Source organism: Cetorhinus maximus, chromosome 3 (genome assembly GCF_964194155.1).
Source record: "Cetorhinus maximus chromosome 3, sCetMax3.hap1.1, whole genome shotgun sequence".
Taxonomy (NCBI): domain Eukaryota; kingdom Metazoa; phylum Chordata; class Chondrichthyes; order Lamniformes; family Cetorhinidae; genus Cetorhinus; species Cetorhinus maximus.
This window is the reverse complement of record NC_135881.1, coordinates 73,420,556-73,439,132: the sequence shown is the minus strand read 5'-3', so window position 1 is coordinate 73,439,132 and position 18,577 is coordinate 73,420,556. Positions and strand designations below refer to the sequence as shown.

The window sequence follows — 18,577 nt, the reverse complement described above, 5'->3', positions numbered from 1 at the left end:
CAAATTCTGAACATCTGCATCACTGTTCACATAGTAGTATCTAGTACGGGAAAATAATCCAGAATACCAACCATTTGGGAATTAATGGGGAAGAAAATACATGAGGACAGTGGTGTCTGAAGGACGCCAAAAGTACTCATTTCTCACTCTGTTGCTGCTAGTTTTGAAAGCAGAGAGGGTGCTGACTGGTGACAAACTCCCTGAGACAAACATAGGAGAAGAGGAAAGTGAAAAGATTTTTGTAAATATGTATGACTCTAAATTGACTAATTTGTCTGGTAACTTTAGGGAAGAGATAAAGTTATCTCTTAGAGAGGTAAAGACAGTTGATGCCAACAGACTGATCTCTTTTTTCAAAGATCAATACCACCTACATGCCTCTCACCACATTCCTGAGTCATTTTCTCTTTTATTAAGCATATCCTATTGTTGTTTGAACCTATTCTCTTACTGTCTTCATTTGATAATACATAAGAAACCCTATAAATAACTGACAGATGAATTCATATACTGTCCAAAAAACAAGAAAAACAATTAGATTAATAACCACCAGATCATTACCATTGTAGCTTCACATCTATAACATTTTGAAAGTGGTAGGCAGAGCACAACATTTCATTTCAAAATGCATTTAAAAGCCTTCTGTAAACTGGCTCTCGTACAGCTTTTAACTTTAAATCATGTGAATATCTGATACACCTGAAGGTGGCACTCACAATGACAAATGCTCAGAACCTACCAGTGCTGTGGTATTGGTTTTAAATTGTCAGACTACCTGTAGTTCCTCTATAATATCACAGGGTGACACCAAAGGACACATATATTTACTGATTTCAGTCTTCCAATTTCTTTCCCATCCTGATTTTAAGATAATTCTCATCAGTTATTGTGCTGATCTGCTCTATGCTCCCTTGCCACAGCTAGAGAGAGAAATGCAAAGGATGCTTACAGGGTTTGCCTCTCCTCCTCCTGAAAGGGTTCTTAGGTTTGGTTGAGAATTTAATGAATGCAACCTGATAACATATGATCTATGGAAATTAATACAAAATGCAGAGTGCAGTCAGCCTTTCATTTTTATTCTGTAAATTAAGGAAATCTGTATTTTACAACATATTGCAACTATTTTTATGCTAAAATGATCATAATTGTGCAATCATTTTTTTGTTTTATACTTTAATTTTATTTAATTTAATGATTGTTTATGGCTATGTTGTCAATTATGATTACTTGTTTGATTTGCAATGCCATCACAATTCGGCACCTGCCACCAGGATGATTTGTCAATAAACCAACTATCTATCTATCTCAGCCTGTCAGTTTCTAGATGCATTGTAATACAGAAGTACACTCTGGCGATCCTCAGTATTATTTGCAGAGTCCCTATAAGTGAGATATTGTCCCACCCCACCCCTGCTGAGCAGCCTAAAGTGTGTACAGGTCACCTTCCTCAAACAGGTCGCAAGGCAGAGGATTGCTACATCTGGTTATGAGTAATGAACTAGATTAGATCGATGAACTAAATGTGGGTGACCACCACATGATAAGGTTCAAGGTCCAATTAAAAACAGAAGAAGTCAGCACAAATTGTGGAACACCCGACTGGGATTAGGGCGCATTTTAGAAAGATGAGGAACAAGCTAAATGAGAGGAGGTTAAAGGAGATATTGACCTACCAACAGCAGAGAAACAGTGGTCGGGATTTTCCCATCATGCTGTAAGTGCGGTGACAGGCGGGTAAAGTGACGTTTTTCCCACCGGGTGCAATGGCGGATTTTCACACCATACTGTCCACTTACCGCCTCATTAACTATGCACCAGCAGGAAACACATCAGATCGCAGGCAGGTGGCGCTGATTCATACAAAACATAGAAGACAGGACAGGAGTAGGTCATTTAGCCTTTGAGCCTGCTCTCAACGCCATACTTTCACTCTCTCCCCATACCCCTTAACGCCTTTAGAGTCTAGAAATCTATCTACTTCCTTCTAAAATATATTCAGTGACTTGGCCTCCACAGCCTTCTGTGGCAGGGAATTCCACAGGTTCACCACCTTCTGAGTGAAGTTTCTCCTCTTCTCAGTTCTCAATGTTCTACCCCGTATCCTGAGACTGTGGCCCCTTGTTCTAGAACCCCTCCCCAGACAGAGGAAACATCATCCCTGCATCCAGTCTGTCCAGCCCTGTCAGAATTTTATACGTTTCAATGAGATCCCCTCTCATTCTTCTAAACTCCACTGAATACAGGCCTAGCCGATTCAATCTCTCCTCATACAACAATCCTGCCATCCCAGGAATCAGTCTGGTGAACCTTCACTGCATTCCCTCTATGGCAAGTATACCCTTTCTTAGGTAAGGAGATCAAAACTGCACACAGTACTCTAGGTATGCTCTCAAGGCCATGTACAGCTGCAATAAGACATCCTTGCTCCTATACTCAAGTCCTCTCGCAATGAAGGCCAACATACCATTTGCTTTCCTAGCTGCTTGCTGTGCCTGCATGTTTGCTTTCAGTGATTGGCGGACAAGGGCACCCAAGTCCCTTTGTACACCAACATTTCCCAATCTATCACCATTTAAATATTACTCTGCCACTCTGTTTTTCCTACTGAAGTGGATAACTCACTCAACCTGTCTAAATCGCCTTGAAGCCTCTTAACATCCTCCTCACCACTCATATTCCCACCTAGTTTCGTGTCATCAGCGAACTTGGAAATATTACATTTGGTTCCCTCACCCAAATCATTGATATATATTGTGAATGGCTGGGGCCAAAGCACTGATCACTGCCTGCCACTCAAACAATTATTCCTACTCTCCGTTTCCTGTTTGCTAACCAATTCTCAATCCATGCCAATATTTTACCCCCAATCCCATGTACTTTCATTTTGCACACTTTCCTTTAATGTGGGACTTTATCAAAAGCTTTCTGAAAATCCAAATACACCACATTCACTGGTTCTCCCTTAACTATTCTGCTAGTTATGTCCACAAAAAACTCCAGTAAGTTTGTCAAACATGATTTCCCTTTCTTAAATCAATGTTCACTTTGTCTAATCCCATTTATATCTTCTAAGTGTCCTGTTATCACATCCTTTATGATAGACTTCAGCATTTTCCCCACTACTGATGTTAGTCTAACCAGTCTGTAATTGTTTCTCCCTCCCTCCTTTTTAAATAGTGGGGTTACATTTTCCACCCTCCAATCTGCTGGGACTGTTCCAGAATCTACAGAATTTTGGAAAATGACAACCATCGCATCCACTATTTCCATAGTCACCTCCTTTAGTATCCTGGGAGGTAGATCAGGTCCTGGGGATTTATCGGCTTTCAGTCCAATTAACTTGTCCAGCACTTTTTTTTAGTAATACTAATTTCCTTTAATTCCTCCTGCTCACGAGACCCTTGGCTCCTTATTATTTCTGGGAAGTTATTTGTCTTCCTCTATGAACACAGAACTAAATGAGTTGCTTAATTCCTCTGTCACTTCCTTGTTCTCTATTATAAATTCTCCTGTTTCGTACTGTAAGGTACCTATATTTGTCTTCACTAATCTTTTTAATTTTACATATTTATAGAAGCTTTTATAGTCTGCTTTTATGTTCCTTGCAAGTTTATTCTCATACTCTATTTTTCTCCCCTTAATCAATCTCTTGATCCTCCTTTGCTGAATTCTAAATTGGTCCCAATCCTCAGGCTTGCTACTTTCTCTAGCAACTTTATATGACTCCTCTTTGGATCTAATACTATCCTTAATTTCTTTTGTTAGCCATGGGTTGGGCTGCTTTTCCTGTTGTGTTTTTGTGCCAGAAAGGAATATATAACTGTTGAAATGCATACATTCGTTCCTTAAATATTAGCCATTGGTCCATCCACCATCATGCCTTTTAATGAAATTCCTCAATCTATCTTAGCCAACTCATGTCTCATACCTTCGTAGTTTCCTTTGTTTAGATTTAGGATCCTAGTTTCGGATCAGACTATTTCATTTTCCATCACGTTCCCTAAAGAACCCCGCACAAGAAGATTATTAATTAACCCCTTCTCATTGCACAATACCAAATCTAGGATGGCCTGTTCCCTCGTTGGTTCCTCAACGTCCCAGTCTAAAAATATCTCGTACACACTCCAGGAATTAATCCGCCACAGTATTATTGCTAACTTGGTTTGGCCAGTCTATATGTATATTAAAGTCACCCATGATTTCTGTATCACCCTTGCTACATACATCTCTAATTTCCTATTTAATGCCCTCCCCTACCTTATCATTACTGTTTGGAGGCCTATAGACAACTCCAACTAATGTTTTCTGCCCCATGTTGCTTCTTAGCTCCACCACATCTTCTACATCTAGATTTCCTGAGCCAATATCCTCTCTCACTCTCACACTGATTTCATCCTTAACTAACAACGTCACCCCACCTCCTTTTCCTTTTTGCCTGTCCTTCCTAAATACCGAACACCTTTGGATATTTAGCTCCCAGCCTTGGTTACCCTGCAGCTACGTCTCCGTAATCACAATCATATGGTACCTATTTACATCTATTTGTGCTGTTAAATTGTCTACCTTAATGTGAATGCTCCGTGCATTCGAATAGTGTTTTTAGACTTGTCTTTTTAACATTTTTACATATTTTTTTTTTGTACTATGACCCTATTTGCCGCTAGCCCTCATTTCCTCTGCCTTCCACTTTTGCTTTCTACTTTCCTATTTTTCATTCCTAACTTTGTTTCCCTCTCTTGTGCCTCCCTGCTCAGGTTCCCATCCCTCACCACTCTCATTTAAACCCTCACCCACAGTACTAGCAAATACCCCTGCGAGGATATTCGAACCGATCCTGCTGGGGTGCAACACGTCCAGCTTGAACAGGTCCCATCTTCCTCAGAATTGGTCCCAATACCTCAGGAATCTAAATCCCTCCCTCCTATGTCATCTCTCCAGCCACAAATTCATCTGGTCTATTTTCCTATTCCTGATCTCATTAGCACGTGGCACTGGGGGTAATCCTGAGATTCGCCTGCCCTGCTGTGACTTCAGCAGTTCTTTGCTCCAGGTGCCATATTTAAGACGCACCTGCACACAGCCTTCTCAATGTCTGCAGCCCTCTCAACATCTGCAACCCAGGACTGCCCTATGGAACACATGACTCCCAAAGGGAAGAAGCATCCTGCTCCTAAATTTAGTGACGCCTCACTGGGCAACCTGCCATGAAGGACTGCTGGGATGTCCTCTACCCATGTCATGGCCAGAGGAGGTCCACCAATGCCACCAAACCTGCTTGAGAGGCAGTGGTAGCAGTGGTCAGTGCTAATGCCACACAGGAAAGGTCAGCAATCCAGTGCACAAAGAGGATGAGTGATCTCATCCATTCTGCCAGGATAAGTCAACCATTACATCACTCTCAACTCACACACTCACAAGCCCATCAGGCGTTCACAGGATAACACTCCACAGGGATCTCACACATTGGCAGCTCAAGAGGCATCACCACTCATTCTCTCACACAAAACTTCACATCTCCATCTGTATAGTTCATGCCCCTCATCCTGTCTCACCGGCAAGACAGACCCAGCAGAGGTGGCAGCACAACAGTATACAGTCAGGAGGGAGTTGCCCCTGCGAGTCCTCAGCATCGACTCTGGAGATGGGGCAGAAATTTATGTCCCCTGCCGGCAGGTTTGTAGGTGGCAGGTTCGCAGTAAAATTCTTCACACCGGGCTCTCGCCCGCCCCAATCTCTCCATAATTTTACAGCGTGACGGATGAGGCCTAGGCCAGTACACTCCCCCACCACCAACTGAGGCCCTTGTGTGGCCAGTTAATGACCACTTAAGGGCCGCTTCCCACCCAGCCTCAATTTTCAGGCTGGTGGGGGGCAGGCAGAAACCCGAAAAGTGACCCTGCTCTGGCCTCAGGGGTGGGAAGCAGGGGATGGGGGGGGTGGAGCACCTCCATCAACAGCCTCTTTTTAACATTGGGCGGCCACCCCTCCCCCACCCCCACAAAAGTCTCTCCCCTGTGGGTACTTCCTCCCCCCCAGCCTCTCCGTCGATAGCCCTACCCCTCCCTGCCCATTATTTTTCTTGCAGATTTTTTTTGAGGAATAGTGATGATACGAGTGCATTGTGATGCTACAACTGAAACCATGTCAGCACCCAGCACGTTTTACTAATGTCAGAACATGGCATAATACTGGATGCATTTAAACTTATTCAATATTTAATTTTCTGTCTTAAAACTGAAAAGTGCTCTGAAATTCAGGAGATGGCAAAAAAGTTAACTGGAAAAAAGACTTTTAGTCACGCAGTATAACGTCTCCAGCCAAACAGGTGGTGGCATCAGTAAGTTCAAACACCTGCAAATTTTCAAAATACAAAAAAACAACCATTTTAAAGAGATTATGAGTTTCACAAACCTGTGGAAATTCCTGAAATGCACCCATTGTTTCCTGATTTCGGTCAGAGGATCCTGCTAGGACAATTACAGGCCTGAGAAAAAATGGCATTGTTTTTATTCAACGGTACTTCACACAAGCCTATTGCATTTCACTCTTTGAGATGTTTTCATCGTCTAGAAGTTTGATGTTTAACAGTCTCAGGTACATGGCACTCAGCATCAATACATCAATCACCTCAACTTCAAACACAATTTCTTCAAATTAAAATGTATGATTATACAAAGCTTGATGTAGATTAAGCCTGATACAATAATTCTGCAGCTGTTGATTAGAGCAAGTGCTCTTAGGTTGAATTATTGAGCCCTGTCTTGTGGTGCATCAGCAATAAACATAGTGCAATGTCTTATGAGAAGCACTGTTACTATTCATTGCACAACAAAATCCTACCAACAGGCCCTCTTTAGTGGCTTACAAAATAAGCAGCTTTAATTGAAATGCTGAATTTCTTTTGTGTACAATGTGCTAGTTGAATGGCAATGCTGCACACTGGTTTAAAAAATGCAAAAAATATCAGATATGTCTGTCAGCGTGTGAAATAAGAAAAAAAACTATGTAATCTTTCAGGTATAGGCTCTTCATTCCAATGAAAATTAAATGTCAAAAACATGAACCCATTTTTCTCTCACGAGTTGGTGCCTGACTTACACTGGGGGAATGAAACTCAGTGGAAATGACCCATTTTAAAATAGTGTCGTGAATTTGGGATACAAGCAGACTTAGCCATATTCAAGTTATTCATTGAGATTTAATGAATATATATCAGTAGCTGTAACTGTTTAAAAAAATTATTCAAGGCATACTGCTTTACTTGTTTTAAAATAAATATATAAAATAGACTTATTTTTCACCAATCTTCCCAATGTAAGTTCCTTTTAAAAGCTAGTCTATTGCAGCCAGTCGTACCTCTCTCCCTACATATATACATATATATATATATATATAATATATTGCTGTAGCGACAATGTCAGCAAAGACATCAGCCTTCGCCGATATTACTCCACTGAAACCAACAGTGACTTCTGGGGTCGGATTTTCCCATTCGACACAGGAAATGGGGGGGGGGGGGCTTAATTCTGGATCAGGAACCCCCCCCTTGTGTCAGGAAACCAGAAACAGGTATGATTTTCATGGGTCTGGGGCCTTAATTACTTTAGGGCTGGGCGTGCTGCCCAATCAGGCAGACAGGAGGCAGGCCAATCCCAGAGCAAGCAGAATAAAAGGCCTGCCTCAGCAACTATGGTTGTGCCTGCCGATTTCAACTCTGATGGAAGTATTGGCTAATGTGTTCAAGGTAAGTAAAAAATAAGGATGTTCTGCTGCCTCTTTATGCTGTCTTTGTTTGAAACACCCTTTAGAAAGTCCCTTCTAACAAGACAAGAAGACTTTGCAATGGTGCATTGGTTTAAACATTGCTTGCTTACAATTTGCTTCCAAATGTTGGGCATGATTGTTAGAGTGCAGGCCTCTCTTCTCTCCAGTATTTGGGTGCAGATTGTATGCACAAATAATGCAAGTGGCAGCAACATAATGAAATGGAGCAGACTAGCCGTTTTGAGGCAGCTCTCTGGATATATGACTCTGAATTAAATGGACTTTCTCAACAACCCCATCTGAACATTCTAAAAATGTGAAGCCTCCAAATGAACAATATCCTGGGCACTGCTGACTGCACACCATCCCATGGAAATGAAGAGCTCAATATAGTCAACGACTTATAAAACATACCACACAGCAGAAACCACTCCATGGTGACCTGCACACATTAACAGTGAGGCAACCAAGCCTACACATGAGATCACATGTATACCCATCACATGTATATTCTTTAGAAAGCACTGGCTGCTCACATTCCGGAAATGTCTCCTTGCTGATGATATGCACGGAATAAAACAAACACACGCTTGATTGCTGTAAGAGGACAACTAAAAAAGAAATAAGGAGGGAGAAGATTAAATATGAGAATAAACCAGCCAGTAATATACAAGAAGATTGCAAGAGTTTTTTTAGATATATAAAGGGGAAGAGAGAGGCAAAAGTGGACATTAGGCCGCTGGAAAATGACGCTGGAGAAGAAGTAGTGGGGAACAACGAAATGGCAGAGGAACTGAATAGGTACTTTGCATCAGTCTTCACAGTGGAAGACACGAGTGACATCCCCAAAGTTCAAGAGAGTCGGGGGGCAGAGGTGAGTATGGTGGCCATTACCAAGGAGAAGGTGCTAGGAAAACTGAAAGGTCTGAAGGTGGATAAATCACCTGGGCCAGATGGATTACACCCCAGAGTTCTGAAGTAGATAGCTGAAGAGATAGTGGAGGCGTTAGTGGTGATCTTTCAGGAATCACCAGAGTCAGGGAGGGTCCCAGAGGACTGTTAAATCGCTAATGTAACCCCCCTGTTTAAGAAGGGAGTGAGGCAAAAGATGGGAAATTACAGGCCGATTAGCCTGACCTCGGTCGTTGGTAAGATTTTAGAGTCCATTATTAAGGATGAGATTTCAGAATACTTGGAAGTGCATGGTAAAATAGGGCAAAGTCAGCATGGTTTCATCAAGGGGAGGTCATGCCTGACAAATCTGTTAGAATTCTTTGAGGAGATAACGAGTAGGTTAGACAAAGGAGAGCCAATGGATGTTATCTACTTGGACTTCCAGAAGGCCTTTGACAAGGTGCCGCACAGGAGGCTGTTCCGTAAGATAAGAGCCCATGGTGTTAGAGGCAAGGTACTAGCATGGATAGAAGATTGGCTGTCTGGCAGGAGGCAGAGAGTGGGGATAAGGGGGTCCTTCTCAGGATGGTGGCCGGTGACCAGTGGAGTTCCGCAGGGTCAGTGTTGGGACCACAACTTTTCACTTTATACATTAATGATCTAGATGAAGGAACTGAGGGCATCCTGGCTAAGTTTGCAGATGATACAAAGATAGGTGGAGGGACAGGTAGTATTGAGGAGGCGGGGAGGCTGCAGAAGGATTTGGACAGGTTAGGAGAATGGGCAAAGAAGTGGCAGATGGAATACAATGTGGGCAAGTGCGAGGTCATGCACTTTGGTAGGAAGAATAGAGGCATAGACTATTTTCTAAACAGGGAGAGAATTCAGAAATCTGGAGTGCAAAGGGACTTGGGAGTCCTAGTCCAGGATTCTCTTAAGGTTAACTTGCAGGTTGAGTCGGTAGTTAGGAAGGCAAATGCAATGTTGGCATTTATTTCAAGAGGACTAGAATATAAAAGCAGGGATGTGCTGCTGAGGCTTTATAAGGCTCTGGTCAGACCACATTTGGAATATTGTGAGCAATTTTGGGCCCCGTATCTCAGGAATGATGTGCTGGCCCTGGAGAGGGTCCAGAGGAAGTTCACGAGAATGATCCCAGGAATGAAAGGCTTAACAAATGAGAAACGTTTGAGGACTCTGGGTCTATACTCGATGGAGTTTAGAAGGATGAGGGGGGATCTGATTGAAACTTACAGAATACTGAAAGGCCTGGATAGAGTGGAAATGGGGAAGATGTTTCCATTAGTAGGAGAGACTAGGACCTGAGGGCACAGCCTCAGAGTAAAGGGAAGACCTTTTAGAACAGAGATGAGGAGAAACTTCTTTAGCCAGAGAGTGGTGAATCTATAGAATTCATTGCCACAGAAGGCTGTGGAGGCCACTGAGTGTATTTAAGACCGAGATAGATAGGTTCTTGATTGGTAAGGGGATCGAAGGTTACGGGGAGAATGCGGGAGAATGGGGTTGAGAAACTTATCAGCCATGATTGAATGGCGGAGCAGACTCGATGGGCCGAATGGCCTAATTTCTGCTCCTATGTCTTATGGTCTTATAGTCTTCCACGCCAATGCTTGGATGTCGCAGCCCCCAGGTTTTTGGACGCTGACCTCCAGGCACTAGTGAATGCTGTAAGGGAGAGGAGGGACATCCCCGTCCCAGAGGGGCAAAAACTACCCCCAGCCACAACCAAGAGGGCGTGGTTGGAAATCGCCAACCTAGTCCATGTCACTGGAACAGTTCAACAAACGTGGATACAGCACTTTAATGACCTTCTTCAATCTGGAAAGGCAAAACCTCCACCAAACCAGCCAGGCCCTTGGGCATACAACCTGCAATACTCCCAGCATCTGAGGAGACACAGGGAACACGCTGCTCCTCAATTTTGGAGGAGTGTGTGACCAAGACACTCTCTCAGCCCTCAGGGAAGATCTAAGGCAAAGTCCTTTTGGGGACAGAAGACTACAGGAACATTCAATATTCTGGAGATGGTGCCCTTCTCCATGCAGGACTGCAGTGCCTTCTCTCCTTCTCTGTCTTGACTAGCGGGAGAACAGGCGCTAATGGCGAAAGCTGGTGGAGGCAAGCCTCTCATGCAACCCATCAGGCCGATGGAGGAGGCAGCAATGGGCATCACAAGGTTGTCGCTGGAGCAAGTGGGTGTTGGTGAGGCCATCATTCCAGGTGTACATGGCCACTGAAGAGGCCCAAGCATGCATACTGTGGTGGGTGGTGTGGCAGGGGTAGTAGTGGAAGGTTTGCATGATACCTCGTCCAAATGCATGTGAGCACTGGGTGGCGTGGAAGGCCTTAGCACTGCAGACAATGAGACTAACTCCCATTCGCTCCTCTAGTGTCTCACACAGGTCCCAGTGGCACCCATCCACCCCAGGCAATGGAATCACTCCTCAGACAGAAGCAGGAGGAAGAGATTTCTGAGGACACAGCATCACAGCAGGCTAGTGCACCATCCACCAATGCAGGTACTATCACCTCATTGGGTCCTTCCACACATGTAGAAATGGTGGCGCTGGATAAGGAACACAACACTAGTGTGCAGGAGGAGGTGTCTGAGGCAGAGGCCTTTGTGGACAGTCCACCTCAGGAGGGAGGACAATGTTTAGCTGGGAAATGATGGAGGGTTCCGGGGATCATAGTTTGGGGGTCAATTCTTGGAGCAGCAGCAGATGTGTTCTCACTTTCGGAGTTCCCTGAGACTGTGCAGGCTCACGAACAACAAATGGAAGAGTCCATGCAGCAAATGACCTCGACCAAACTCGGGGCTTCAAGTGCATCAGCTCATCCAATGAGAGGGTGGCCAACTTCATTGAGAGCCACAAGCAGCAGCAGCACACTGCCATGCACAGAATGCATGGCACTTTATGTAGCCTGGACCAGTCAGTTCAGAATCGGAGTACCAATGTCCATGGAATACATGAAATGATATGCAGCCTGGACATGTTAGCTGTGCAGGTGGCCCAGGGTGGCTGGGGGGTAAGTCAGTTGTGCCCCAAAGATTGGGGATATGCCAGAGGAGGATGGGGGTGCCACCCCGCCCGCAACACCTTCATCCTCCTCAGACTCTTCAGCCCCTCTGACAAAGGGAGCGTCTGTGGAGCAGGGTCCAGTGACGGTGGCTGCTCCTGCAGAGATGCTGGCACAGCAGGTCCCAACAGTCCCTCCGAGAAAAGATGGCCACCATAGTCTTCAGAGTGGTGAAGCCAGAGGAGTGAGCAGGCTGCTTGCACTTCCCCCAAGGGAGCAATAAGGATAAGTATCCAACTAAGTGCTAAGGTGCCACGTCAAGCAGGACACTAAGGTGGTCACTGTGCTGTCCTGTAGATGTCACCTGTTCATCGTTAGTTAAAATCACATTGTAAATAAACTCACCTTTCATTACCAGAGATACAAGATTATATAACTGTGCAAAACAATAATAAGTGTTTCAGCAAAGCAGTAGCTCGTCACTGGCAACAGGCAGGAGTGCAGCTCTCCCTGAATGGTAAGATTGCATAGTCTACCTGTACAGTTGTTGTTCCTTGTGTCAGTGCAGGTTTGGGACATTCACATCCTTGTGCTAAGCCCTTCAGACCTCAGAGTTTATTAGCTGAACCTCTGCTGGATCAGACGATCCCTCACGTTCTTGGCTTCCTGAAATGACCTCGTTGTGACACCCTAGGCCTTGCCACCTCCATGGTCATCCGGACCACCTCGCACAGCAGAAGCTTCCTCCTCCGCATCCCTTGCCCCATCCTCGCCCATGTCCTGCTCCTCCTTTTCCTCCGAAGAGATCACTGCCTCTGCATCCTCAAGGATCACTCCTCATTGCTGGACCATATTATGAAGTATGCTTGACCATATGAGAGACCCTGGCTGGTGTGTATTGCAGGGTGCCACCCATAAGACGTGGGAGCAGAAGTAGGCGATTTGGCCCATCAAGTCTGCTCCGCCATTCAGTGAGATCATGGCTGATCTGATAATCCTCAACTCCGCTTTCCTGCCTTTTCCCCATAACCCTTGATTCTCTTACTGATTAAAAGTCTGGCTATCTCAGCCTTGAATATATTTAATGACCCAGCCTCTACAGCCCTCTGTGGTAAAGAATTCCACAGATTCACTATCCTCTGAGAGAAGAAATTCCTCCTCATCTCTGTTTTAAATGGATGCCCCCTTACTGAGATTATGCCCTCTGGCCCTAGATTCTTCCACAAGGGGAAACAACCTCTCAGCATCTACCCTGTCAAGCCCCCTAAGAATCTTATACGTTCCAATAAGCCTCGGGTAGTCCAGACAGCGAAAGCTCATTTTTATCAGCCCAATATTCTGCTCAATGAGGATTCTGGTGAGAAGATAGTTCTCCTTGTAATGCCTCTGTGTTTGCCTCACTCATGGAGGTATAAAAAGCCATCTCCTCAAACGATAGTCCTTGTTCCCTAGAATCCACCCACAGCGCTTGTGGAGTAGGATGGAATAGCTGCGGAAGGTTTGACAGGCAAAGAATGAAAGTGTCATGGCAGTTACCAGGAAAATGTGCACAGACATGAAGGAAGAACTTCCTATTTTCATTGACCAGCTGCACATTCAGGGAGCGGGAGGCCTTTCTGTCGATGAACCACTCCAGCCTGTCTCTGGGTGCTCCTACGGCAACATGGATGCAGTCAATAATTCCCTGGACTTGTAGGAATCCAGCAACTGCAGTCAAACCCTAGGCCCTCTGAACCTGCGATGCCCCATCAGTCAGGAACCTGATGTAGTCTCCAGCCTTGGCGAAGAGGGCATGTGTGACCGAGGCGATGCAGCGGTGTGCAGCCGTCCATGAGATGCCCAGAGGACTGCAACTGAACATTGAAATGATCCAGTGATGAAGAAATTCAAGGCCCCAGTGACATTGACTGCTACTGGCAGGGTCTGGACATGAGTGGAGTGAGAAGTGACTCCTCACTGACGAGAGTATAGATGTCCGTGACCATCTGCCTGAAGACTCGCAGTCACTTTCTGCACAGGTTTTCTGTCATCTCCAGGTAGCTTCGCCTGTTCTAGTAGCTTCTGTGCTCCAGGAAGTATCTCCTCCTTCGTGATCCTTATCCCTCTCCTGTGGCCTCCTGATGCCTGGAGTCCCTTCTTTGTTGAGCAGGCTGCTGCTCCACAGCTTCAATGGCCTCTATTCTGAGGGCGCAGCACCCATTTCCAGCTGTGACTTTGCTGTTGATCAGGTGAGGTCCACGCAGCCTGGGGTCAATGAGCTGATGTCCAGGTGATGCCAGGAGTGTGGCGAGGATTTGACCTCTGCCTTTTCCCCTGTGCCACCATGTGCATCCTGCAACTTTTCAATCCAGGATATGTGAGCTCTTTCGCACATTAGATAACAAGCCACTAACCTTGATGAAAGTTTTCTTGTCTGCTGACTCACCTCCAGCTTGCAGCACGCCTGCCCTCACTGTTTCTGAAAGCTGAGGGCTCCTAAAGCCCGACTACCTCCCACAAAGTTGCAAAGCTCTGAGCTTCAGGCTTTTGTTAAGCCTTAAATGGTTTAATAGGACTCATAATAAGTGCAGGTCAATCCTGAGGCCTGCGCTTTAAGCCACCCTCATGAAAGTCGCTGCCACTGGAAATGGAAGTAGAACTTCCGGCTGCGAAGCACCCCGGCCATTTTTTTACGCCCTTCTCCATTCTGGCCTGACCTGGGGCAGGAAAATCTCACCCCTGGAGTCCATACATGCACAGAGGTTGCTGCTAGCGGTTCTATGCCACTCCAGTGGCTATGCTGTTAAAGCATCCCACAATCAATAAAAATCACTTGAATTGATGAGAACTTCCAAGCTTACGCAGTTAACCTCTGCCACTTCTTTCCCTACCCCTAGTACATCTGGCCAAACCTTCCCCAAAGATCACTCTGCTGTAGCACTGAACTTGCATCATTCTCCAATATCTCTCCTACCTCCCCTCATCCTCTCCCTGATCTCATTTTGTCCATGGGATCCACTTCCTGTTCCCTCTATACCCAGTAAACTACTGACCACCCAGTTCCCTGGTTCCCATGTTAGCCGATGTTGTTGACAGTTCTTTCCCTTCAGATGTTGCCCCTCTGTCCTTTATATCTGTTGTCATCACTCCTGTTCTCAAAAAACCAACACTTGACCACACCATCCTTGCAAATCACTGCCCCATCTCCAGTTTTCACTCTTGAATCCTTTAACGTGTTGTTGCCTCCCAAAGCCTCGTCCCCCAGGGAGCTAATCCTTAGCCAGCTCCTATTTCTCATCTTCATGCTGCCCTTCTGCAGCATCATCTGAAAACATAGCATTAGTTTTCACAGGAATACTGACTACACCCAGCTCTACCTCACCACCACCTCTCTCGCCTCCTCTACTGTTGCTAAATGATCAGGCTGCCTGTCCGACATCCAATACTGGGTGAGCAGAAACTTTGTCCAATTAAATATTGGGGGGACTGAAGCCACTGTTTTCGGTCCCTGCCACAAACTCCATTCCCTCACCACAAACTCCATCCTGCTACCTGGCAACAGTCTGAGTCTGAATCAGGCTGTTCGCAACCTTAGTGTCATACTCGACCCCAAGATGAACTTCTGACCACATATCCACATCATCACTAAGACCACCTAATTCCACCTCCGAAGCATTGCCCACTCTGCCCCTGCCTCAACTCATCTGCTGCTGAAACCCTTGTCCATATCTTTGTTAGCTCTAGACTTTACTATTCCAACACACTCCTAGCCATCCACCCATATTCTATGCTTTGTAACTTAAGGTCACCCAAAACATTGCTGCCCACATCCTTACTGTTCACAGCCTACATCCAGTCCTGTTCACCTCTCAGCCCTGTGCTCCCCGACCCACAGTGGCTCCCAGTTAAGCAACACCTCGATTTTAAAATTATGTAGAGAAGAAAACTTATGCTGCAAATTATTATGATCTGGAATACACAACCTGAGAGGGTGGTAGAAGCAGATCCACTCCAATCAGGTTTACGCCCCACCACAATACCAAAATGGCTCTTACCACAAGTCATAAATGAGGTCTCATGCATCCTTCCCAACCTGTCTGCAGTCTTTGACATCGTTGACTACATCATCCTCCACAACACCAACACTTTCCCACTGTCGTCCAGCTGGGTGGCACTGTTCTAACGTGGTTCTATTCTTATTCATCAAGTCATAGCTAGAACATGCCCCTGCACTGTTCCATCTGGTGTCCCCGAAGGATCTATACTTGGCCCCCTCCTATTTCTGAACTGCATGCTGCCCCTCTGCGACATCATCCAAAGGCACAACAGTAGTTCTCACATGTATACCTAAGATACCCAGCTCTACCCCACCACCACCTCTTGATTCCTCCACTGTTGCTAAATTATCAGGTTGCTTAACTAACATCCAGTACTGGATGAGCAGAAATTTCATCCAATTAAATATTGGGAAGACTGAAGCCATTGTTTTCAGACCCTGCTCCAAACTCTATTCCCTAGCTACCGACTCCATCCCTCTCACTGGCAACAGTCTTAAGATTAAACCAGTCTGTTTGCAACAATGGTGTCACATTTCAACCCAAGATGAACTTCCGATCTCATATTCATGCCATCACTATGTCCACCTATTTCTACCTCCATAACATTGCCTGACTTCATTACAGTCTCGGCTCATTTGCTCTTAAAACCATTTCTCATGCCTTTGTTTTCTATAGACTTGACTATTCCAACTCACTCCTGGTGGATCTCCCACATTTTACCCCCTGTAAACTTGAGGTCACCCAAAACTCTGCTTCCGTGTCTGAACTTGCATCAAATCTTGGTTTCCTATAACCACTATGCTCACTAACCTATATTGGCTCCTGGTCAAGCAACATTTTGATTTTAAAATTCTCATCCTTGTTTTCAAATCCTACCTCCCCCTATCTCTGTCATTGCCTCCAGCCCCACAACCCTCCTAGAAATGTGTGCTCCACCATTTCTGGCCTCATGTGCATTCCCAATTATAAATTCTCCACCGTTGGTCATGCCTTCAGTTGCCTTAGTTCCGAGCTCTGGAATTCCCTTCCTACAGCTCTCCACCTCTCTACCTCACCTTCCTTCTTTAAGATACTTCTTATAACTATGTCTTTGGCCAAGCTTACAGATCTCTGACCTAATGTCCCTTTATGTGGTTTGATGTCATACTTTGCTTTATAATTCTCCTGCGAAACATCTTGGGATATTTTGTTACTTCAAAGGCACTATATAAATATAAGTTGATGTTGTTAACTTTCAAAATGGAACTGGATAAATACCCTTGCAGTGGACAAAAATTGCAGGGCTATAGGGAAAGGGCAGGAGAATGGAACAAATTGGATAGCTCTACCGAACAGTCAGCACAGGCACAATTGGCTGAACAGCTTTATTCCGTGCTGTAAGAGTCTATGATTTTAGTTAACAAGCTATATATGGTCTTCATTGGTCTCCAATGCATTACTAAACCTTTCTTCTCACACTTGTTCACTGGTAATTCCTCCGTCTTCTCCCCCAGCCCCTTGTAAAACACGTCTTCCCGCAAGTGAGGCACCACCACTTCCTGCTGACACTAGCCATAAGAATTGAAGAGTTCCATTGCAATACCTCTTGAGAAGATTTTGTACACAAAAAAAATTCTGCTTGAATCACAATGGCTAAGTTCTTCACCAACCTACTGAAAACTGTTCAGTTGGTAATATGCTGTCCAGCATGGAAATGAATCATATAGGCCATGAAGGCCCAACTCGGATCCCTGATCTGTGCAGAGTTATCTGGGACAATCATCAATGACAAAGTCACATCATGTTTTTAAATTAATCAGTTTAAATAAATATTTGTAGGTTGACTTCCCAGAATTGTGACTTTTGCAACTGTATCTTTCGCAAAACAAATTGGAAAAACACACACAAGTTATAACAGTTCATAGAAGTTACCAGCAGTTCATGTTTGCATTTGCCATTCCTCCTAGTGCGTGAATAAGACCTGGGCCAGAGACTGCAAGGCAAACACCTGGCCTAAAAAGAAAAGACAGTCGCCTTTAAATGGTAGGTACATAGATAAAATATGATTAAATGCACACAGCAGCAAAGTCGTGAAATTAAAAGGCAACTATTGAGAGACTAACCTTCCTGTTAAATATCCCACTGCAGATGCTGCATAACAAGCCTATTTAGACAACAAACACAAGGCCAGTAAAATAGCAATAGATTTTGTTTTGAGTATACCATGCAAAAAGAGTGACAGAAAGTACACCGAATATTACTTACAGCTTGCTCATTTCTCATTCCGATGTACTTAATTCCAGCAGCTTGAGCTGCCATGGCTACTTCTATTACTGGGATTCCAACAATCCCAAACATATACTGAAGGTTCTGCAGAAAGAAAAATAAAATGCGGCCTTCAGGTTACTACAATTTTATTGGACAATTTTAGTGTGAATTTAAGCAAGAAATATTTTGTTTAGATCAAAGGTGTAATCTTAAGAGATTTTCTGGTATCCTATAAAACTGCATTGGAAACATTCACATTACAGGTACAGAGAATCTGAGCAATCCATAACTCCAGAGTGGAACGTTATAATACTATTAGTCACATACTGATGACTCAATCTTCCTTAGGGGGAATAGCTGGGGTCATGGAATTCAGGGAGACTTTTAGTCAATCGATTGCCTAACTGAACTGTAGCTCTGCCCACCAGTTATCTCAAATGCATTATTTTCTCTTAAGTTGTTGCAACGCACCTGGCACTGTTGCTCTCCATCATCCATTTTTTTAAACCATGGCCACTGAGCCAATGTCATCATACCATTTAAAATATAGAAAGTTATATAATTATTCTCATTTCCTGCCTTTTCCCCATACT

At 44.6% G+C, this 18,577-nt stretch overlaps 1 protein-coding gene across 3 annotated transcripts in view; it reads right to left on the bottom strand.

Annotated features, from left to right (window-relative positions):
• hacl1 (2-hydroxyacyl-CoA lyase 1) overlaps nt 1-18,577 on the bottom strand; it is a 158,469-nt gene that overhangs the window by 107,502 nt on the left and 32,390 nt on the right. For all 3 annotated transcript variants that reach the window (XM_078538562.1, XM_078538560.1, XM_078538561.1), the window contains 4 exons: nt 17,982-18,086; nt 17,840-17,880; nt 17,649-17,729; nt 6,412-6,484 (listed from right to left, as the gene is read on the bottom strand). In XM_078538562.1, the coding sequence (XP_078394688.1) occupies nt 6,412-6,484; nt 17,649-17,729; nt 17,840-17,880; nt 17,982-18,074 (288 nt within the window). In that variant the 5' untranslated portion in view covers nt 18,075-18,086. The remainder of the gene's footprint in view (nt 1-6,411; nt 6,485-17,648; nt 17,730-17,839; nt 17,881-17,981; nt 18,087-18,577) is intronic.